A 23978-nucleotide genomic window follows, 5' to 3' on the forward strand; every position below is an offset into this window, starting at 1 on the left:
TGACATGGATTATGGTACCCTGTTTAATTTGTGTTCATTGGTGTTAGGGTAAAGTTTTATTGTCCTTTAAAATAAATGTCCTTTGGGCCAAAGTCTCTTTGTAGGTAACAAGCAAAAACAAAAATAAGCTCAATTCAGTACAGTACAGAACTTTATTGTCATTCGGTACCGAGGTACCGAACGAAATTACAGCAGTCACAGAACACAACAAAAAAGAAAAGAACACAGGACACACGACCCCAACACAAACATCCATCACAGTGACTCCAAACACTCCCTCACTGTGATGGAAGGCAACAAAACTTCCACTCTCTTCCCCCCCCACGCCCACGGACAGGCAGCTCGACCCCTACCGAGGCGACCGACACGCACAGCCCCCGCAAGGGGATGGCAGACCCCGCGGCCGAGCCGCACCGGGCACTGAAACGTCCCGCGGCCGAGCCGGCGATGTTAAGTCCAGCGGCCGAGCCGCGCCGGGCGATGGAAGGCCCCGCGGCCGAGCCGCACCGGGCGCTGCCAAGTCCCGTGGCCGAGCCGCCCCGGCGATATTAAGTCCAGTGGCCGAGCCGCGCCGGGTGATGGAAGGCCCCGCGGGCGATGGAAGGCCCCGCGGCTGAGCCGCACCGAGCGCTGAACCGTCCCGCGGCCGAGCCGCACCGAGTGATGGAAGGCCCCGCGGCTGCGCCGGGCGCTAAACCGTTCCGCAGCCGAGCCGCGCAGGGCGATGGAAGGACCCTCGGCCGAGCCGCACCGAGCGCTGAAACGTCCCGCGGCCGTACCGGGCACTGTTAGGTCCTGCGGCCGAGCCGGGCGATGGAAGGCCCCGTGGGCGATGGAAGGCCCGTGGCTGAGCTGCGCCCCGGGGAAGAGACCTAAAAAAAGAAAGGTTTCCCCCACCCCAGCACCCCCCGCCCCACCCCACACATACACAGCCAAAAACAAAAACCATCCCAACACCGACGCACAAACAAAACAAAAAAAAGGAAAAAAGACAAACAGACTGCCAGAGAGTCGCAGCCATTAGGCGCAGCCACACGTGACCACGTGAATTTAGTTGGTGCTTGCTATTGCAGAGCATGTAAAGGGCAGAAGGCAATTGGGAGACTCGGGTATTGTGTACGTAGGGGTAAATTACAGAACTGAGGTGAAGATTGGGAAGGGTGGGGATTTTGAGCAAGAATCTAGTGCCATGGACTATGAGGTTGTTGGTCAGTGGGTGGTAGGTTAGCCTGAGAAGGGAAGACTTCGTTCAGGACTTCAAGGTTCGATGATGCAAGTGATTGGGTAAGTGATCAGGGAAAGGGTTAAGGGCTTGGGGAATAGGGGTGTTGCTGTTGTGCAGAGCCTTATGGGCAATGAGTGAATTGCGACTTGGGGCTACTCACTATCCCGCGGTCTAGGCTTAAGCTCAGGGGTGACCGCGCTTTTGCGGTTGCAGCTCCTAGACTGTGGAACAGCATCCCTCTCCCCATCAGAACTGCCCCCTCCATCGACTCCTTTAAGTCCAGGCTCAAAACCTATTTCTACTCCCTAGCGTTTGAGGCTCATTGAGGAGGCGCTGTGAACTGTTTGCATGCTACTGTATGTTTCATTTTTTTTTTCCATTGGAACCTAATCAGATGTACAGCACTTTGGTCAACGTGGTTTGTTTTTAAATGTGCTATACAAATAAAATTGACTTGACTTGAGTTGACTTGAATAAAGTTAAGGGCGCCCTGAGTTTTGCACCCAGTACTTACTGGCCAGAAGCAAGTTTTGAATGCTGTGAGACTATGCTTCTGCGTGAGCCTTAATGTATCGGGTGTAGAAGACATGACCAAAATCATTTTTACGTAGAAACCTAATATTTCCGTGTTTTTATTCTTAGAAATTGGGTGACATTGCACATGGTTATGGTCTGATGCCATTCAATTTCAAAGTTATCTTTTGGTTGCAATGCTAAAATGGATACATATAGTTGTAGCTGCTCCTACAACTGCCCCTAGCTCCATTGCATTTACTGGTTAAAGTCTGTAGCCTCGGTGTGTATTAATCCTGCTCAATCTCCACTCCTCTCAACCTGTCAAAATAGAATGAACAGTTGAATTTTTCAACTGTTTCTCATATTAATCTGTTAAAATAGTTGGTGTAGTAAAGTAAAATCCAGAACCTCAGAAAATTCATTTCCAAACTTTTTAATGGTTGTCACTTTTGGAAGTAAATGTTTGTAATGCACTAAGCAAAAGGTATGTGATACCTTAAGGATATAACATAACATAACATAACAGTATAACAGAACTTTATTGTCATTCGGTATAAATACCGAACAAAATTTCAGCAGTCACAAGACACAGCAAAAAAGAAAAGGACACAGGACACACGACCCCAACACCAACATCCATCACAGTGACTCCAAACACCCCCTCACTGTGATGGAAGGCAACAAAACTTCCACTCTCTTCCCCCCCGCGCCCACGGACAGGCAGCTCGACCCCTACCGAGGCAACCGACACGCACAGCCCCCGCAAGGGGATGGAAGGCCCCGCGGCCGAGCCACACCAGGCACTGAAACGTCCCGCAGCCGAGCCGCGCTGGCGATGTTAAGTCCAGCGGCCGAGCCGCACCGGGCACTGAAACGTCCCGCAGCCGAGCCGCGCCGGCGATGTTAAGTCCCGCGGCCGAGCCGCACCGGGCACTGAAACGTCCCGCAGCCGAGCCGCGCCGGGGATGTTAAGTCCAGCAGCCGAGCCGCACCGGGCACTGAAACGTCCCGCAGCCGAGCCGCACCGGGCACTGAAACGTCCCGCAGCCAAGCAATGCAAGTTAAAATCTCTAAGGACATTCCTGTGATTTGATTGTTTTATACTAAACAATTTAAAACTAGTGTTTGCCTGAAAGCCAATAATTGTAAGTGTAATTAAAAAAATTTTTTTTTAAAGACATCGTATAGTAAATGTTAAATTGAAACCTATGTGAAAATAGGACTACTACTGTAATATTCTCTCTTCCTTTCAGTGCGGTGCTGACTGTGATGCAGATGATGAAGCTCGACATGAAAGTTACTGAAGCAGAGTTAAAAACACTTAAAGCTCTGGGGCTCATTGAACTGGATAAAAAAGGACGTGTCCGCCTCTCCTTGCAACATTCCTAGATCTACTCGAGCAGAGTTTGTACTTGTGTAAATTCAGGTGCAGATTTTCAATCCTCTGATCAGACAATTGTAAATTGGCTGCAAGAACTGGAGATACTTTTACCTTTTGAGGTGTAAATCAGGATCTCGGGTGCAGTTTCTGCTGTGTGACCTCTGCATCAGGAGCTGGTCTCTAAAGTATGTTGGAATTGATGTTTGATATAGACTCTATATGTGGCTCAACTGATTTTATAAAGTCCGCTTTAGTGAGGCAGAGGAATCATGTGTTCATAATTTGTTGGCATTCCAATGCTTTTGGTTCATGGAATCTGTCGTTTGTATTGGGAAGCCATGGGGAAAACCCTGTCTGCTTGTCCAGGTGATGCAGATCATCCCAATGTTTCAATCATAACTATATTCCAAATGAGTTGGGGGGAAATAAAACGCCTGACTTGAAATTTGAGGATTAGTCTGCCAAATGAGGATGGAAGGGTGCATTGTAGGGTAGAAACATTTACTTTATAAAATGAAAAAGTTCACTAAGTTTCAGTAAAATCTATCTTTGTAAAAGTAGGGTTTAATGTTTTTGGTATCCTTTAGCTGACTCCCTACTATTAAATGTTTTGCCCTGTGTGCTTTCTTCCTTGACAGTGGTATTTGGAATGGTTGTTGCATTCTACTGCCTTAATTTCAAGCATTTATTTCATATACAGAGCAGTCCAGTTAATGGGAGAGATTTTTATTGTCGATTTCAGGTACACACTGTCCCAGGTTTCCATTTTTACAGATGTGTCAGTTTATCAAGCTGGAAAATACTCAATTGATTTATGATGACCACAGTATTTAACAAAAGGTATCAAAATCACAAGACTAAGAAAAAACAATGACTAAAAGTGGATAATCTCGTTCTGTGTACATAGGAATGAATGCATGTATGTATGTGAGACTTTTGAATGTAATATTATAGCACATTTGTGTCTGTCCATAAGGTGGAGATTTATCCTGGGGACGCCCTGTAATAAATATCATGTTTTGAAATCTTTTTATTGAAAGATCCTGTTTGCTGCACGGAAGACTTGCATTAGCCTTCCACAGAATGGTTTAATCTCAAATTGGAGGAAACAAATTGTGACTGCTCCAGTGAAATTTGCCAAAACCATGAAAGTAAATTTGAACATTTTGAGGGGGGGAGTAAGTTACCTTCATCTCGTCCCGGGGTCGTCCCGGGGAGCCGTGCATGTGCGTGGCGGAGTGTCGTACCCAATCTACCCGCTGAACAACCCGGAAAGACGACTGAAGACCGGAACACATCCTGGTACATCCGATTCGCCTCACAGGCCTTCCAGGGGGCTGCAGAGAAGCCGGGCGGCGAGGCCTGTCTGGGCTGAAGGAGCCTCGGTGGTGGTGGGGGCCTCGCTGTTGATGAGAGTGAGGGGGGGACTGCTGTGATAAACAATGGGGAACCAGTGTGGGGGGACAGTGGGAGAACAAAGAGATACCCTGTGTGGGTGAGGGGGCACTAGTTTAGAATCCTCCGCCCAGGGGATAAGTCTGTTTGTTTGTTTGTTCATTTGTTCCGGTGAAGGCGCTGTGCAAACGGCAGCCAGCCAACAGTCGCTTGTCTTTTTCTTTTTGGTTTCACTTTTAATTTCAAGTTTTTGTGTACATTGTGTGTTGTGACTGTTGGCAGACCAATTTCCCTCCAGGGATGAATAAAGTTTGATCGTACCGTTAAAGGGTTTTTATGTGTGCCAATAACCAATTAAAATTAGACTGTAGACGAGTGGTAAAAACATACCACTGAGTAAGGAAACTGAAGCAGGTAGGTGAGGATGATTCAGTTAATACAATGTTTTACCGTTGGAATAATTCACATGTAGTTCAACTTTATCGTTTCCAATGCTCAAAAATATTAATTGATCTCAAAATAAATAACTGGCTTAAATGTACAATTTTTTTTGAATGTGTGTGGACATTATAAAACTAGAATGAAATCAGCGAAGTGTTTTAAATGTACCCTCATTTTAGATTTGCCATCAGAAACAAGTTTACTTTGGAGTCTCTTTATCACATTAAAGATCCAAAATGGATTGATCTTTGTAAATTAGCTTTTTATTGCAACTCTACTCCCTTGTGCTAACTGTAGGTGTGAGATGTAAAGTCATTGGTAAAGTAGCATATCTTCTAGACACTTGCAATATAGTCCTTGCCCATTTTTCCATACAGTAATTTTTATTGTCTTTATCGTGATACAATGTAACATGTTTTGTGGTGAATAAAAGTGTGATACTAGACGCACCAAAACATTTAGTGCAGTATTAAATTTATTATGTTTGGAAATAAATCCAAATTGGGGTAACGTTCCTGTGGAAGGTTTAGGGTATCGACTCCTTGAATACAGAAGAATTTATCCCGTTGAGCTAAGATTTCTCCCCATGGAATTGGACTTCCAAGTTCTGCCTCATTCCAAGACGATGACCCTACCAAGAAGAAAAATGAATTGGAAAAATTAAATGAAATGCTGGCAATCCAGTTGCCTCCTTTCAATTTGCTCTTTTTTTCAATTGTTTAGAGAAATGTCATCACTTGATCAGTTTGTCAATTCACTTTTAGTTCACTGGACCAGTGACAGTTAATATCAGTCATTCTATGTAATAATTACATTGGCACCTTGTCATATGGGAACACTAAGTTTGTGGTGCTGCATCTGGTGTACAAATTGTTCATGTGGACCTTTTTAAAATGTTAACATTTAGAGCTATAGCACTTAAAGTGCAGGAATCTATTTCCTGTTACTGCAGTTTTTCAATCATGGAGTTGGAGACACCTTCACCTAACAAAGCCAAAAAGTTAAGAAATGAAAATAAAGGTTATTCAATGAGAGTGATACCTGTGAGGCTGTGTCCAGTTTGCTCTCTGAATTGGCTTTTTATTGGAAATCTCCTCGCTTGTGCCACCTGTAGGTATAGATGGAAAGATATTGGTAAAGCTGCACATCTTTTCAACTATAGTACTCTTCCCAGTATTTCCTCCTCTCCCATACATTGGACTCATCTGCGGTGCCATGAACTTGGCTACCGCTGCCTTCTCCTGATGAACAATCCCCCCCCCCCCCCCCCCTGCCATCCACAATGATGTAGTTGAGGGAAATGGCCACAGGAAATTCCTGCATATCCTTGTGCCGGGTGGCCAATCATTTCTGTCCTACTGGGTCACACGTTACCTATGGTAGGAATACCTTTGTAAATGGGTTGTCTACATACATCCCGACACCACCAGTACGCCTAAATCTATCCACAGCTCTAGCACTGCAGTACGGTTTCCTTGTAGTTGTAACTAGATGTTTTTCTTGCATGCACCAGTCCTGTTGAAGTATCCCTAAGCTTTCTCCTCTCATGAACTGTTCAAATGCAGTGACAACAGATTTTGGATCTAATCTGATGGATTCTAACAAATCAGTAGATGATAATTTGTTGAAAGAAAATTTTGTGGGCGTCACATTAGCAGAAAGTAGGTTAATAGAGCACAATAAGTAAGATGACGACAAAAATCTACTTTGCAGATACAAATGAATTCATGGAAATAGTAAAGAAGTAAAAATTCAGCTTGGGAGAAAGAAAAGGGTTATGGTCAGTGGGAACATCTAATTGGAGGACTATATGCAGTGGAGGTCAGAGGTCAGTGTCAGAACTTTTACTTTATATAATTGGGACTTGATACTGCTAGCATTTATGGAGCAGATGTTATTTACAAGTTTGCACTACTAATTGGCAGTGTGCATAATTTGGTGTAGGTGGATGATCTAAACTTGGGGGAATTTATCGATGGACTGATTAGGTGAGCAGCAATATACTCTTGAAATTTGAACACAAATAGGGTAATGTTTTGCAAAGGACAAAACTAGCAAAGGAATATCAAAAGGTAAAATGCTATGTACGGGAACAGATTTTAAAGTACATAGATCTATGATTGTGGCAGGACAGGCAGAAATGTCCATCTCAGGGAACATGGCTGCCTTCAGCTCTTGCATGCTTTGCTACTGCTGAGGATGCTTGTGGATCACCGCCTTCCATTAGCTAATTAATACTCCAGCATGATTCATGACTAGATAAAGGTATAATTGCATTAAGGTTCGCCATCTCTAGTCATGGATTGTGCTCGATGGTTTGTTAGCTGTGAGATTTAACTCTATCCACTACAGTGTTTAGTAAACACGTACATTATACTGCAGCTTCACTGGTTGATGTATTATTTTTGGGATTAATGGGTGCTACTACCTGCAGCCCTCTGCCAAAATTACCTATAGGTCCGAGGGTTGAAAAACTGTAAATGTAATACTTTCAAAAAAGGAGGAAGACAAAGCAGATAACTGTCAGGTGGCAAACTATTTGTCATAAAGAAAATGCTGGAATCCACTAAAGTAAGAACTGTATTTTCAAAAAGCCTAGGATAATCAAGCAGTCAAAATGGTTTTGAATCATCCCTCCATCAAAAAAAAAATACTTGAAGGTAGCATCTGTCAAGGATTCCCACCATCCGAGCCATGCCCTCTTCTCGAGCAGGAAGTACAGAAGCCTGAATTGCCACACCACCAGGTTCAGGTTCTCATAGGAAACAGCTACTTTCCTATATTTCCTAACTATTAGGTTCTTGAATCAACCCGCTCAACCCTAATCTTTCTTTGACCACAGACACTGTGGACTATCTCTTGCACTACTGTTGCCTTTTTTCTAATTATATATTTGCACAAAGGTCTTTTTTCCCCAGTTTTTTTCTTTTAGAAACTTAGTGTAATTTAAAAAATAATGTATTTTACTATGCGAGTCTGTGCCTATATTGCTGAGACAAAATCGACTTTTAAAAATGGACCTCGTTCTTAACCTGGGAACAGTGTAGTTTTTATAAACTGGATTATTGCAGATTAAATCTTTTTTTCTTTCAGAGATGAGTTATGATTTTGCCACCAATTATTGCAACAAATGTATCCTGCATTCAATGTGTTGATTTGTCTTTTTGCTGATAACATGGGATAGCTAAAGGTAGTAAATTATTTTCTTGTAACTATCCTACCATTAAATTGATCTGCATTTGTATTATGACTTTTTCATTGCAACTGCTACTATTTACAAAACCGATATTGCTTTCAGTGTTGAGCCTGATTTAGATTTTTTTAAAACAGCCCTGATCTTTCTCTTTATTATTCTTTCAAGAATTAAATACTTTTCTAAATTGTGAGTATCCCGCTTGTTTTTTAAATCAATTCTTACTTGCAACGGCAGTGGACGCATTTGTCCCTGATGTTTTGCTTCCTGAGTCTTCTGTCACTTCTCCCTGTGTTGTTGTAGTGTTAATTTGGTTTGTAGTGCTGTTGTTTTCTTTCTTTTGTAACATACTGTCAATGCAGACATTAATAAATGAGCTTACCGTGAACATTGAATGAGCTGGATACCATTTATAGATAATTAGACAATGCCTATTGTTCACTGGCTCCCTTTTCCTCCAATGCTTAACTAAAATAAACTCTACATTCTGTTTCTGCTGTGTTTTCGTGCTCTTGATTCTATCCTGTTTCTACTGACCATCTCCCCAGCAACAGTGGCTGGGTCTTCATACAAATGCTTGGCACTTGGACACTCCCGGCAGGCCGCTGTGGTAGACGCCTCCCAGCAGGCCACTGGGTAGCTGAGGCCGGAGCCCTCACTGGTTAGAGCCAGCGAGACCGGAGCCCCCGCGGGTCGGCGGAGCCTGCAGCTTAGGTTGGGGCTAGTGACTGATGGAGCTTGGGTCGGCAGAGCCCGCGAGTTGACGGAGCCATGCGGCTGCGGCCTGCGTTGGCGCCATGGAGAGGATCCGGCAGCAATAGTGCAGAGGTCGGTGCGGCAGTTAATGGGGGCGCCGACCGACGGATGAGGACAGTCCACATAGAGTGAGGATGCCGCTGCTGAGGAAAGGAACAAAAGAGGACCCGGTGTGGGCATCGTTGTGTGGGAGGGGGACAACAATGGAGGGCCCGGCGTGGGGGGGACCACTGATGGAGGGAGGGATGGGGGGGGGGGAGAAGAGAACAAAGGGGGACCTGCCACAGATACTGTGCATACTTTGTAACTTTCAAGCGCCCTTGTGTGGCGACTTTTGTGTACCTTGGCTATGCAAACAAAGAATTTCACTGACTTGTCACATGTGACAAAGCATTCATTCATTCAAATTTAAAAATGCAAGGTGAAATTCTCATGCTACAGCACCAGTCTCAATGACTTTGCAGACCTGAACTTTGGTTATAAACTTCAAAATTAAACTTTGCATGTTGAGTAAAATGATTTGTTTTTGATCATTTTGCAATCTAGGCTCAAATCCTAGTTTTGGGATCAATTAGTCTCTTAACTCGAAGAGATGTTTGAGAAAGTAAATTATGGAGTGTAACCTGAGCTGTTGCTTTGTGCAGGAAATACTCCCACCTTCTGAATGGGGCAGTGTTAATGAAAATATTTGCTCTCACCGTAAGGCCTCTTCGCCTGGTGCATGGTTTTTGATTGTTTCTTCCTTTGGGTGATCTCTAGATTCAACCATCTCTAGAACACTGTCCAGCGTAGAATGAGCTCTAAAGAAAAGCATAATTTTAATGCAACTTTGCTGAAATTTATATCATTTCTTGGAGAAATATTTTTCTTGGTAAATAAAGTTGACATAAGGAGTCAAAGTGCCAATCTAGACATTTAATGGGTTAAATCGCCACAATTGAAGATTTTGGGTGGAATAAGCTGAAAAAGTTCCAGTTCCCGCTCCAATCTTGCACAATTTGATATTGAAAAATTGTCATGAATTCCACCAGGTTTTTTGATGTGGGGAGTGGTAAATTCATACCTGTGCAGGATAAGGCAGATTTGACGGTAGATACAAAATGCTGGAGTAATACAGCGGGACAGGCAGCATCTCTGGAGAGAAGGAATGGGTGACGTTTCGGGTCGAGATCCTTCTTCAGACTGATGCTTTGCAGATTTGACGCTTGGATTAAGATGGATTACTGGATAATGCAAATAGTTATTTTGTCCAGTTTTGTCCAAGGATTTTACAAAATAGTGGGGATCATGACACTTCATGCAAGTTGTCCCACATCTAATAGTTCATGCCTCAACTTCATGCAGGATTGTTAAAACAAATGAACAATTGTCAATGTAATACTTGACAAGTGACCGGTTCACATTTTTTTTAACAAAACAGATCACAAAATCAGAACTACTTTGCAGCAAAGTAAATATTACATGGGAATTGCTGGCTAGGTCTTTGACAAGATAAAAATTGTCAATTATAAAATTAAAATTAAAGATAAAAATTGTAAATCGTCAATTATGCAAAAAAAAACTTATAACACCTTTCAGGATAAATCATATCATATCATATATATATACAGCCGGAAACAGGCCTTTTCGGCCCACCAATTCCGTGCCGAAGTTATATTACAATTATAAATGAAGTTGTATTACAACTAGTCTTATTTACCAATAAAAATTACTGGTCAGGAATAATTTGCCTAATTGTAAAATGTGTTAAATCCTTAATTTATTAGTAGAAAAGGTAATTAAAAGTGTAAAGCTAGCTGTGAAATACAAAAGTCAATGTCTACCTCTCTGTCTCTTCCATGGATTTCTGCAATCTGCACCTTCCACAGTCGCTGGAATAATCCAATGTGTCTTGGCTCATTTCATGCAGCCTCGCAGGAACAGTCTTTTCCTTCTGATCCTCTACTAACTTCTGAACAATGCTTTCTGCTGATATATCCTCTGGCATCTGTTGTGCCTTTTCTTCTGAAAACATGTTTACATTATTACACAATTAGTTAATTGTTTAAAATAAAAAGAAATACCTTAAAAGGGACTTTCTGAGAGTTTGTTCTATTGGATGCAACTGAACAGATCTGAAATAAATGCTGACAATACTTCTAAGTACTATAGGTTCCTTGGCATAAATTTGAGGTGGAGAATGATTTAATAGAAACCCGAGTGACAACCTTTTCCACAGAGGGTGGTTATGTATATAGAATGAGCTGCCAGAGAGTGGTTGGTGCAATAACACTTTGAAAGGCATTATGCAAGTATATGGATAGGAAAGGTTGAGGGGGATACAAGTCCAATGCGGGCAAATGCAACTAGCTTAGATGGCATCTTGATTGGTATGGACGATTTGAGCCCAAGGGCCTTTTTCTTTGCTGTATGACTCTAACTCTAAGAAGGAAGAGTGCTTAGGGTAGTTATTAGCTGGCTAATATGCACCTTTCACACAGCTATACCTAACTTCCTTTAAGATAAGATAGACTCAAAATGCTGGAGTAACTCAGCAGGTCAGGCATAAGTGACATTTCGAGTAGAGACCTTAAGTGTCACCTATTCGTTTTCTCCAGAGATGCTGCCTGACCCGTTGAGTTGCTCCAGCATTTTGTCTGTCTTTAGTGGTAAACCAGCATCTGCGGTTCCTTCCTACTCTCTTTAGATAAACCTGTTATTTGGACTCCTGTTTTGTTTAAATGTACTTTTTGGGATTATGATTTGCTAAAGGTTTTACCAAGTAAATATGCTTACTGTTATATCAACTGGATTTTGTCATAAAATATCACTGCAGTTTAATATTGACATTAAAAACTTTGGGTCACTTTCTGTTCAAAATGTTCCACTGAACATGAGTTACATGTACTTTTGGTGGCTGAGGTTAACTTTGAAAGGTCATCGGCCTGAAATATTAACTGCTTTCCACAGATATACCCTGAATTGCTGAGTATTTCCAGCGCTTTCTGATTTTTTTAGATTTCCATCTACAGTATTTTGATTTTGTTCCAATCTGTGAACTGAATTTAACCATTGTTAATGAGGCATACACAGGGTGTACCATGGGAACTGGAAGCAACACTGCTCCTGAATGCCTGAGTTGTAACTGTTGTGGGTTATGAAATACCAGGAGCCGGGGTGGATGCTGGTGATCACACCTAATATTATTCTTGGATGAAGGGATTAAAAGTACCATTAGCAAATTTGCAGATGATACAAAGCTGGGTGGTAGTGTGAACTGTGAGGAAGATGCTATGAGGTTGCAGGGTGACTTGGACAGGTTGTGTGAGTGGGCGGATGCAGGCAGATGCAGTTTAATGTGGATAAGTGTGAGGTTATCCACTTTGGTGGTAAGAATAGGAAGGCAGAGTATTATCTGAATGGTGTCAAGTTAGGAACAGGGGACGTACAACGAGATCTGGGTGTCCTAGTGCATCAGTCACTGAAAGGAAGCATGCAGGTACAGCAGGCAGTGAAGAAAGCCAATGGAATGTTGGCCTTCATAACAAGAGGAGTTGAGTATAGGAGCAAAGAGGTCCTGCAGTTGTACAGGGCCCTAATGAGACCGCACCTGGAATACTGTGTGCAGTTTTGGACGCCAAATTTGAGGAAGGATATTCTTGCTATTGAGGGCGTGCAGCGTAGGTTTACTAGGTTAATTCCCGGAATGGCGGGACTATCATATGTTGAAAGACTAGAGCGACTAGGCTTGTATACACTGGAATTTAGAAGGATGAGAGGAGATCTTATCGAAACGTATAAGATTACTAAGGGGTTGGACACGTTAGAGGCAGGAAACATGTTCCCAATGTTGGGGGAGTCCAGAACCAGGGGCCACAGTTTAAGAATAAGGGGTAGGCCATTTAGAACAGAGATGAGGAAAAACTTTTTTAGTCAGAGAGTTGTGAATCTGTGGAATTCTCTGCCTCAGAGGGCAGTGGAGGCCAATTCTCTGAATACATTCAAGAGAGAGCTAGATAGAGCTCTTAAGGATAGCGGAGTCAGCGGGTATGGGGAGAAGGCAGGAACGGGGTACTGATTGAGAATGATCAGCCATGATCAAATTGAATGGCGGTGCTGGCTCGAAGGGCCGAATGGCCTTCTCCTGCACCTATTTTCTATTGTCTATTGAAGGGCCGAATGGCCTCCTGCACCTATTCTCTATTAAACAGGAAGTAGTCTCTCAAACTTATTTTTTACATTACCTGTCAAGTGTGTGGTGAGATTGGTGGGAGTTGCCTTCAGCTGTCCACAGGCCCCTTCCCATGTGGATTTGGCAATGCTGATCACAGATGTTGCATCCTAGGATAGTAGTAAGTTATATTTGGTTACATTCAGCTGTGAAAATACCTGGGCACCTCTTCAAATAAGGGGATCAACTGTTAACAAATAGCTTTTTATCCCTATTGGCTTTTAACAAAACAAAAGCTCCCAAGGCATTTAGTTCAAATATAATCGAGCAAAATAAAACTATCAAGAGATAAAAGGAACCTTTTAGGGGATTAACCAATGTTCTCCAATACAGAAAAGTCTTTAGTTGCAATGTCTGGTTCTAGAGAGCAGAACGCTAAATTCTACGCTCAGGCTATAACTGTGGTTTGATGGCATTTAAAATTACAGAAATCGTTTTATGGAAACACATGGGATTAGGAATTGTAAAATTCTTCAAGCAGTGTGAGCCTGGTCCACAGGTGTGCTGACTCAAAGGATATGCTCTATAACCACTCCATTAAGTTCATCCCAGATGCACTTAGAATCAGGAAGGAGCCAAACTTTCCATCGGAGGAGAAAGGAGGTAGGAGGAAGCATTACAGGTAAAAATCACAGCTACTGTTAGTGATACTGTTATAGAATGCATGAGAAGCTTGGCTGGGTGGAGTGATGAGAGACATAGCCTGTTGAGGAAAAGTATGAAACAAATGTGAAGATTGTGCACCATTATTACTCACAGGCAGGGTTGTTGGGTTATGGATTTTGCTGGTCTCATCGCAAGCTGTTGCAAATGTCCCAGGAGATATCATGCTTGACTCTGGGCTGTGCCACAGGGAGGTATCTATAATCTTAGACTGCAGCAGCGGTGATTCAAACCTTGTGTGATGTGGACAGCAGCCTGAAGAATCATTCTTCCCTAGGAGGTAACACATTAATTTATTGACTTCATAAAAATCAAATAAGCACAACTTGTGTACATTACCTCACTGCTCTGTTCAAATGTTAACATACTCATTAAAAATACATTTTCATATTCTGAGTTTTAATCAAGATGAAGTTTAATCTTAGAAAATTCCAAGTTAATTTGGACAAGAATTGGAATCTCAGCAATAATCTGATCATTGTTTTCACTGTTTATTTGGGAAACAAATTGTCCAACACACCAGGGCACTCTTCTTCCAACCGTGTTTATCTGAATTGTTATATTCACCTGATATCCAATTGGACCACATTTTAACACTTCAACTGAATGTACCTCTGATAGGCTCACAGCTTCTCAATACTTCAGTTCTCTTTGCATTTGATGCTCGTTGAGCTATCCCTAGAAATTGCAACAAAATCTATTTAAAACTTCTTTCTGTTCACATATTGGACAATGTTCTTAATTCATAAGGATATTTGTGAAGTGTCATCCAAAGTTATGCATTTTTGGGCCATTCTGGCTACATCAATGGCAGCAGGATAAGTTTACAACAGAATCGTATTCTGAATTATAGCTCATTTTGACTCGGGCTCAAACAAAACTCACTGGACTTTTAATTTAAAAACAAATTTTAATTTTTTAATGTATAAATGGTATCTCATACTAAAATAAAATGTGGCCTTCATGCACACATGCTTTTCTGGCCTAGCTTAATCAGACAGGAAGGCAAGTCTGAAGAAGAACTATGAAAAAGGATCCGGACCCAAAACATCACCGATCCATTTTCTCCAGAGATGTTGCCTGTCCTGAGTTACTCCAGCATTTTGAGTCTACCTTTGATAAAAACCAGCAACTGCAGTTCCTTTTTATTACATTCGGACAAATATCACATATCATTAAACATCAGGCTCTTCTTAATCATTTTTATATATCTGCTTACAATAATGTTCTCATCCCATAGACGACCAGCAGGCAAACTGACATTTTGTACTACTTTGATGCACAGGCTGAGTTTTGGACACCTCGGCTGCGATATTCTTAATCATTAAAAACAGTTACAATATTTTTACAACTATTTTGCTGTCTACTTACCTGTGTTGACAGAATATGGAGTACTGTTATTGATTGGCCCGCCTGTACATAATGGTGTTTTTGAGAGCAAAAGTTTATTCATGGAATGTGTGTCATGCGGAATGCAGGAAAGGTCCCGGATATCAGAAAATGATCTAGGTTGTGAGAAACAAAACTTGTCAAAAAAAATAAAATTTCAACTGCATAAAAAAAAAAAGTACTGCTACAGTAAAATGGCTTTGCAATTTTATCAACACTTCGCTGGTAAATTTATTTCTCTTTCGAGGTGTTCCCTGTTTAGTGAATAAAAAGCAGTAAACATATGCTGGATATAATTTTCATAACTGTTCTCTCATCTTTGTAAATAGCATTCTCATCTTTGAGTCAAGTGGTTGTGGCCTCAAGCTGAAACAAATAACTTGGAACATACAATCTAGACACATGCCAACTGTTTGGTAAGATGCCTAACCACGGTTGCTCTCTCAGTAGATGTAAAAGGTCCTGTGTTGCTCTCTGAAGATAAGCACGACAGCCCTTTCAAGATCCTTGCCAAGAGTGACCACTACTAGAATGAATTTAGCATGAATTGAGCTGTTAAAGTGCCCATAAAATGCTTTAGGATAACCTGAGACAATAAGATACTGTAATGTTCAATGTGTTTTCTTCTAGGAACAATGCATAAATTTTATGACTTGAAAGTTGCAGTTTTCACTATGTCCTGGGAGATTGTACAATATCCCTTTGCATTATCCGGCATTGTACATTCCATTACTGAAGCCAAAACTGGGGAGTATGGTATTACATAGAGCAGACTTCCAATTACAAACTTTGTCAGGCTCTTTTTTTTATTTAATAAAGGTGCTTCAGCATTGTCAACCCTTAAAATTAAGCTAGTCTTTGAATCATCGTCACTTACATTCTACACTTAGCTCCTCATTGCCTCGGGCCTCTGATTAACCTACAACCGTTGACATTTCCATGCCCTCTAGCCGTTGACATTTCCATCCTGGGGGGAAAAAAAGGTTCTGACTGTCTACCCTATCTATGCCTCATTTTACTTTTTCTGTCTATAAATAAGGAAGGAAATATGTTTTTACACATTGAATGGGACATGAGATGGCCAGATAAATACGGGAAAATCTCTCATCAACTTAATTCCACTGGCTGCTGAATGCACAATGACTTGAAAAACCTGTATAAATTGGACAGAGAACCTCTTGCCAGCAAACTCTGATTCATAAAAAGTTGTTCATAAGTACATGTTCAAATATTGATTTACCCTGCTGATGATGTAAAGCTGAGTTTGCTGACTCCACTCCGGTCTCTGTTACTGTTCTTTTGCTCCAGTGCTTTACCTATGATCTCTTTTCCTAAAATTGACAAAGACAAACATGTGATTTTATTTTATAACTAAGGAAGAAGCAAACTTAACGTTTGATTTTTCCCCTTAACACTAATCCCTTGAATATTCTCTTTTAAAATCAAGCATGCTGGAAACTCCACTTTAAAATATCCACTAAAATACCATTCATTGTACGAGACTCTCTTGACAAGGCTCCTTGCAAAAGCTGATTATTTGTGTTCCTGCTTTTATAAATACTTTGTTTCTGGGTAACTGGATGCTACAGATATTGATCTGCAGATCACAAAGATGCTACGTCTACCCTGGGGCATTAAACCTCGCTGAAGCCATACGGGGCTTGGATGTGCAAATCAGTTAGCAGTCCTGATTCAGATTGTTGGGATGCCAACATCAAATGCCAAGATGCCCCAGGTCTTCAAATAGTCAATAGAGGTTCACAAACATATCGCACATTTTTGGTATTGGAGGGCTGATGATGATGAGGAACCCCAAAACGTGTGAGCAACTCTATCCCCGTTCACTGTACCACTGGATCCTTGTAAAGGCCAAAAAAATATTTTAAATCATGCAAACACAGGGCAAGTAATGCTGCACAAAGCAGAGTAAACCTAGTGAAGCTGGGAAGGATCCACAATAAGTGTCATTTATGTGATATGTGTTTGCTACAAAATACAAACACATGTTAAGTGCTTTCTAGTAAGGTAATCACATTATTTTGAGATGAAAATGAAATATTTCTAAGAATCTTGACAAGACACATCTGCATATGTACAATATCAGGCAACATGTTCTCAGGCAACTGAACCATCCTACCAACAACTAGAGGGCAGTCCTGAGCAACTATCTACCACATTGGGGACCCTCAGACTATCTTTGATCGGACTTTACTGGGCTTTATCTTGCACTAAACGTTATTCCCTTTATCATGTATTTGTATACTGAGGATGGCTCCATTGTAATCCGGTATTGTCAGCACGCAACAAAAAGCTTTTCATTGTACATGTGACAATAAACTAAACATTGTTGACGTTTTTCTGAATTAAAACTGAGAAGGCTGCTTCTCCCAAATAATAATTGCAATTTGGGACCCAGTGTTAGCTCATTGCTGATGCCAGTGCTCACCAACAACATCAATATCTGATCCACTTGAACTTCTGAAAGAGACTGTGTTCTTCTGACAAACCTCTCCAGTAATTTCTAACTCCTCTTCAGAACTAGTGCTCTGCAAGAATAATTAAAAGTATGTTTTCAAAATATAGATTTAACATGCTTTCTTTAAAACCTGTAAATTTACCTTTCACAATGTCATGCTGAGCTGGAGTGAAAAATTGCTATGTTTCTCTCACAATGTAAATGTCCCAACAGTTCTGCAGATGAATATGTTTATTTGTTTTGTTGCTAAATAGCACCTATTTTTCATATAATGAAGGCTGGAATTTGTTTTTATCGAAGTCTATGCGATGGGCCAGGGGCCTTACATTATGAAAAAGTAGGTATATGAAGTAGTGATCCAGTGAGCTAAACTTTGATGGCTAAGCATCCACACAGAGTGTAGAAGAGATGATGTGCACTAGAAAAGGGTAAAAGCTGAAAATATGCAGTTTCAGTCAGCTCCTTTGCACAATTCCGCAATCTATTCCTGCTGAACATTTATATCTAATAATTCCCTTCTGAAAGATAGTGCTAAATCTACTTCCACCACTGTTCCCAACATAATAACATTGCATTAACAGCATTATGCTCAACTCCCCCCTGGTTCTTTTGTAACTAATATGAAACATTTATTCTGAGTATTCACTTCTGCCAGAAAAAAATATTCTCATGTTTGAATCAAAATCCCTCATAATTTGGAATATCTATTGACTCTCCCCATCTTCAGCTCACAGAATCTGTGGAGAGAAAAGCAATTAGCTTTTTTGGATGATGATCTTTCATTAAAAATGGAAGAAGAAAACAGCTTCTAAGTAAGTGGAAACGGTTTAAGTTCCCCATTCCAGATTACAAAATGGTGCAAGCAAAAGTAAAAAGATGTGAATAAAATAACCTACTTAAAGGTTAGGAAGAATAAAGAAGTAAGTTTAGAGACTCTTGTAACAGTAAAAGCTGGGAAGTATATACATTTTACCTCTTTGGTAAATTGATTCTCTGTATGGTTTCCATTAGTCGAAGTTTCTGAGTAATGTGAGACCAGTTCAGGATTAGGAGTAAAAAATTCATCTGATTTATTGAAAGATGACTCTGATGTAGAAACAGATTGAACTTTTTCCTGAAAATACATAAATGCACCAAATTCTCATCTGACCAAAATTTGCAGTTAAGAATGAAAATTCAAAGTTTGTGCTTTAAGGAACCCCGTTAAATATGTTGAAATAAAACAAATGCATCGCAATAATTCATAAATTGATTGAGAATTAAGGCAAACCATACTGACTGTGAACCTAATCTCTGTTGCAGTTGCTGTGCAAGTACTATATAATGACTCTCATATATAGTTAATCTGTGGATATGGAGAAAGTACAGGACTTCAGCTTGGGTGTGAAGTTAGATTTGTTCCAGGATTGAACACAGAACAATACTACACAGAAATAGGCTCTTCAGCCCACACTGTGTGCAAACATAATACCAAGTGCAATCGCTGCTGGGTCCTTTTTACCACCAGTGTTGGCAGACCAGGAGAGGTTCTCCATGATGTGCGTTCCCAGGAATTTGAAGGTTGATGTAGAGCAGGGCAGGGTCCTCTCTGTGCCACCTGTAGTCAATGACCATTTCCTTTGTTTTGCTAGTGTTGATTGCCAGGTTGTTAGCAGAATACCACTGACAGCTTCAGGACTTCATCTCTGTACGCTGCCTCGTCTCCTCCTGATATGAGTCAGACCACAGTGGTGTCATCCGCGAATTTAATAATGGAGTTTGTGGAGTGGATGGGAGTGCAGTCATAAGTGTACAGAGCATAGAGGAGTGGACTCAGCACACAGCCCAGTGGAGAGCCAGTTCTGAGTGAGGGTGGAGGAGCCGTGGGGGCCCATTTTGACTGTGGGCGGTTAGTGAGAAAGTCCTTTATCCAGGCGCAGGTGAGAGAGGGGAAGTCTAAGTCCGACAGCTTGTTGACTAGTATGTCAGGGATGATCGTATTGAAAGCTGAGCTTTGGTCAATAAAAATAATCCTTACATAGCTCCCCGGGTGTTCCAGATGGCTCAGTGCAGATGGCGTCCTCTGTAGATCTGTTTACTCTATAAGCAAACTGATGAGGGTCAAAGTTTGGAGGGAGGCTGGCTTTGATGTGCTGTGAAATTAGTCTTTCAAAACATTTCATGACTACTGATGTTACTACGATTGGTCTGTAGTCATTGAGACTGTTTATAATAATAATAATAATATATTCCTTTATTCATCCCACACCGGGGAAATTTACAGTGTTACAGCAGCAAAGTGGATAGCAAGACATTATAAATAAAAGTAAAGACAAGGATAAATTGTCATCAGTATTCTGTGTGTTCTTAACTGTTATTGTTGACTCGTCTGCTGGGAGCAGTGCTGGTTGTGCAGTCTCAGCAGCGGGAAGGAAGGACCTATATCTCTCCTTCACGCACTTGGGGTGAAGGAGTCTGTCACTGAAGGAGCTACTCAGTGCAGTGACAGTGTCCTGCATGGGGTGGGAGTCGTTGTCCAGCAGCGATGTTAACTTTGCCATCATCCTCCTCTCTCCCACTACCTGCACTGAGTCGAGGGGGCAACCCAGGACAGAGCTGGCCTTCCTGACCAGTTTGTCGAGTCTCTTCCCATCCGCCGCTGAGATGCTACTGCTCCAGCAGACCACTCCATAGAAAATGGCTGATGCAACCACCGTGTTGTAGAAGGTCCTTAGGAGTGCCCCCTGCACTCCAAAGGACCTGAGTCTCCTTAGCAGATAAAGTCTGCTCTGGCCCTTTCTGCACATCGGTGTTTTCGGTCCAGTCCAATTTATTATTGAGGTAGACACCCAGGTACTTATAAGAATCCACCCTCTCGATGTCCATTCCCTGGATGTTCACTGGTGTCGGGGGGACCTGGCCTGCAGAAATCTACCACCATCTCCCTGGTTTTCCCCGCGTTGATCCGGAGTCAGTTCCGTTGGCACCAGTCCACAAACTCCTTGATCTGTTCTCTGTACGCCCTGTCATCATCGCCTGTGATGAGGCCGACGATGGCAGAGTCATCAGAGAACTTCTGTAGATAGGAGTTTGCTGAGCTGTGCCTGAAGTCCGCAGTGTACAGGGTGAACAAGAATGGAGCTAGCACTGTTCCCTGCGGAACCCCTGTGCTGCAGACCACCATGTCCGAGACCAGGTTCGGGGGGGGGGGGGGGGGGGGGGGAGATTGGCGAGGACCAGATGCTTCAGTGTCTTCATCAGCTGTGATGTCAGTGCCACCGGCCTGTAGCTGTTGAGTTCCTTCGGGTGCGGCGTCTTTGGTACCGGTACCACGCAGGATGTTTTCCACAGCTGTGGAACTCTCCCCAGTTTCAGGCTCAAATTGAAGACATGCTCCATTATTCCGCACAGCTGGTCTGCACAGGACTTGAGGAGCCTCGAGCTGATGCTGTCCGGACCAGCCGCCTTCCTCGCATTGATCTTCCTGAGCTCATTTCTCACCTGGTCTGTGGAGAAATACAGATTGGAGCACAGGGGCTGTGTGCTCACGGGTGTGAGAGGAGCAGGGGGTGTGGGGTGGTGTGGGGGGAGGAGGTGGGGTCGGGGCAGGAGAAGCAGAAGCAGTGGGTGGCAACCGTGACTCGTGCTGTGGGAGGGGAGGTGGGGCAGTGTACTGGACGTGCAGACAAGGAGGGTTGCAGCAGGGGTGAATGGACCTGATCGAACCTGTTGAAGAAAAGGTTCAGATTGTTCACCCACATCTGGTCCCACCCGGCCCGGGAGTCCGGTTCCTTGTACCCAGTGATGGTTTTGAGGCCTCTCCAGACTCCACTGATGTTATTCCTCTGCAGCTGGTCCTCCATCTTCTTCTTGTAGCTGTTCTTCCCCTCTCTGGTCGTCCTCCTCAGCTCCTTTTGCACAGCCTTCAGCTCCTTATTTCCCAAATTAAAGGCCCTCTTTTTCTCCTTAAGGAGATCCTTTATGTCAGGGTTGACCCAGGGTTTGTTGTTGGAGAAACACCGTACAATCCTGGTGGGTACAGTGTTCTCCACACAGAAGTTAATATAGTCCGTGATACACTGGGTTAGACCGTTAATGTCCTCCCCAAGGTGATCAGAGTTCCTCCCACACAGTTGTTTCGAAACAGTCTCTCAGAGCCTCCTCAGTCTCCTTGGAGCATCCTCTAACTGTGCGGGTCACCGCTGGCTGCCTGTGCACGAGGGTTTTGTACACAGGCTGGTGATGGATCATGTTGGGGTGCTGAGTTATATGCCTCCTTGGTGTTGGCATAAAATAAGTCCAGTATTTTATTGTCTCTGGTGCAGCAGGTGACGTACTGGGTGAAAGTGGGCAGAGTGGATGATGGGGGTGCGTGGTTGAAGTCCCCGGAGATTAGAAAGAGGGCATGTGGGTGCTGTGTTTGCAACCTGCTCACAGCTGAGTGCAGTACATCACAGGCTGTGTCGCCATTAGCAAAGGGGGAATATATGTTGCTATCACAACAACATGTGAGAATTCCCTTGGTAGATAGTAAGGCCTCGTGCTAACAGCTTGGTGTCCCTGCAGCAGAGCTGCTCTTTAACAGTGATGTATGTGCCCAGGGTTACATAATCTATCATTTACAAACACAGCCAGTCCTCCTCCTTTTCTCTTACAACTCTCCACTGTTCTGTCCGCCCGCCTCAGGTGAAAACCATCCAGTGAGGCATTCGTGTCCGGAGTTAACGTGTTCAGCCATGTCTCTGTAAACAGCATGATGCTGGACTCCCGATATTCCCTCTGGTGCCGGGTCAACGCCGCCAACTCGTCCATCTTGTTGGGGAGAGATCTTACATTTCCCATAACGATGGATGGGAGCACTGGTCCATAGCGTCTCCTCCCGACTCTACGCTGGATTCCTGCACGGCACCCTCGTCTCCTCCTCCTCAGCTCACGGGGGACGTCGGATCGCTCCTGAGGCAGCAGCGCTGGGTTACAGAGCGCTAACAGCTGCTCCCTCATGTGAACAATAGGGCCCTGGCTGCGTGCGGGATCTCCGGACAGGGTAGGTGAAAAAAATAGTGCAAAAACGTCGGCTTTGGTCTCCATTACGCGCTAAAGTTGCAAAAAACTAATACACAAAACTAATGGCTGGATTCTTAGGGACAGGGATGATGGTAGCCGACTTCAGACAAATTGGTATGGTGTCTTGTGTCAGGGAAAGATTGAAGATCTTGGTGAAGTTCCCTGATAGCTGGTCAGCACAAGCTTTAAGTACTTTGCCGAGTACACCATCAGGTCCAGCGGCTTTCCTTGGGTTCACCGACTTGAGCACACGCCTCACATGGTGTTCCTGGAGAGTGAGCGAGTGGGGGCTGGAGGTCGGTGGGGCAGCGTGACTGTGTGGGGCCTCTTTGCCTCAAAGCGAGCAAATAAATGTTCAGTTCCTCTGCCAGCGAGGCGTCAGCACAGACAGTATGTGGTGTGTGTGTTGCCTTTGTAGTTGGTGATTTGCTGTAATCCTTGCCACGCCTGCCGTGGGTTATTGTGTGTGAGATGGTCCTCCACTTTTTTCTTGTAGGCCTCCTTTGCAGCTTTGATGCCTCTCCTCAGGTCAATACTATAACAACATTTAAAAGAAACCTGGACAAGTACATGGACAGGAATAGTTTAGATTGATCTGGGCCAACCGTTGGACAATCAGACTAGCTTGGATGGTGTATCTGAAGAAGGGTCTCGACCCGAAACGTCACCCATTCCTTCTCTCCCGAGATACTGCCTGACCTGCTGAGTTACTCCAGCATTTTGTGAATAAATCGATTTGTACCAGCATCTGCAGTTATTTTCTTATACTACTGGATGGTGTATCTTGGTTGGTATGAATAATTTGGGCCGAAGAGCCTATTTCTGTGCAGTAGGACCCTATGACTATAACCCATCTACATTTTCGTCTACTGGTCACCGACCTCCAGCCAGTATGACACCCTTCCTGTTCTCTGGGTAAGCCAGTTGTGAATCATAGATCTTAACTATCTTAATATTCTGGATCATCCTAACATGAGGGAAGGGACCAGAGGGCATTGCTAAAATGTAATGCAGGGAAGCAATTCTGAGTCTCTGTGTCTCACCACTCTTGTTGTCATTGGTGGAAGGACAATGGGCAGCATCTAAGAAAATCTGTCTAATGTTGAAGTGGTGAGAGTTGTGCTATCGGAAATTAAAAACTATTCAAATCTACCAACGAGAGATAAATAATTGAGAGGAACAATCGCAGCTTCTTTTGAGGAAGTGGTACAAGGCTCAAGCAGCACTCACCAGCAATTGGTGACAATTTAGAAGATGGATAAAGCTGATATGTGAATGAATAGGGCACAA

At 43.0% G+C, this 23978-nt stretch overlaps 2 protein-coding genes across 8 annotated transcripts in view; one reads left to right on the plus strand and one right to left on the minus strand.

The window, feature by feature from the left end:
* Positions 1-8624, plus strand: part of ska2 (spindle and kinetochore associated complex subunit 2) — a 43383-nt gene extending 34759 nt beyond the window's left edge. The window contains exon 7 of the mRNA XM_078422688.1: positions 2995-8624. Within this exon, the coding sequence (XP_078278814.1) occupies positions 2995-3130 (136 nt within the window). The 3' untranslated portion in view covers positions 3131-8624. The remainder of the gene's footprint in view (positions 1-2994) is intronic.
* The window catches only part of tex14 (testis expressed 14, intercellular bridge forming factor), a 73254-nt gene continuing 53121 nt past the window's right edge, over positions 3846-23978 (minus strand). For 3 of the 7 annotated variants that reach the window (XM_078422680.1, XM_078422686.1, XM_078422687.1), the window contains 11 exons: positions 18619-18759; positions 17616-17715; positions 16410-16500; positions 15152-15285; positions 13875-14053; positions 13131-13227; positions 10731-10911; positions 9606-9707; positions 8377-8501; positions 6000-6066; positions 3846-5589 (listed from right to left, as the gene is read on the minus strand). In XM_078422680.1, coding sequence (XP_078278806.1) covers positions 5571-5589; positions 6000-6066; positions 8377-8501; positions 9606-9707; positions 10731-10911; positions 13131-13227; positions 13875-14053; positions 15152-15285; positions 16410-16500; positions 17616-17715; positions 18619-18759 — 1236 coding nt within the window. In that variant the 3' untranslated portion in view covers positions 3846-5570. The remainder of the gene's footprint in view (positions 5590-5999; positions 6067-8376; positions 8502-9605; positions 9708-10730; positions 10912-13130; positions 13228-13874; positions 14054-15151; positions 15286-16409; positions 16501-17615; positions 17716-18618; positions 18760-23978) is intronic. The other 4 variants (XM_078422682.1, XM_078422685.1, XM_078422683.1 and 1 more) reach the window with 3 other exon arrangements.

The sequence above is a fragment of the Rhinoraja longicauda genome, chromosome 26 (assembly GCF_053455715.1).
Source record: "Rhinoraja longicauda isolate Sanriku21f chromosome 26, sRhiLon1.1, whole genome shotgun sequence".
Lineage (NCBI taxonomy): Eukaryota > Metazoa > Chordata > Chondrichthyes > Rajiformes > Arhynchobatidae > Rhinoraja > Rhinoraja longicauda.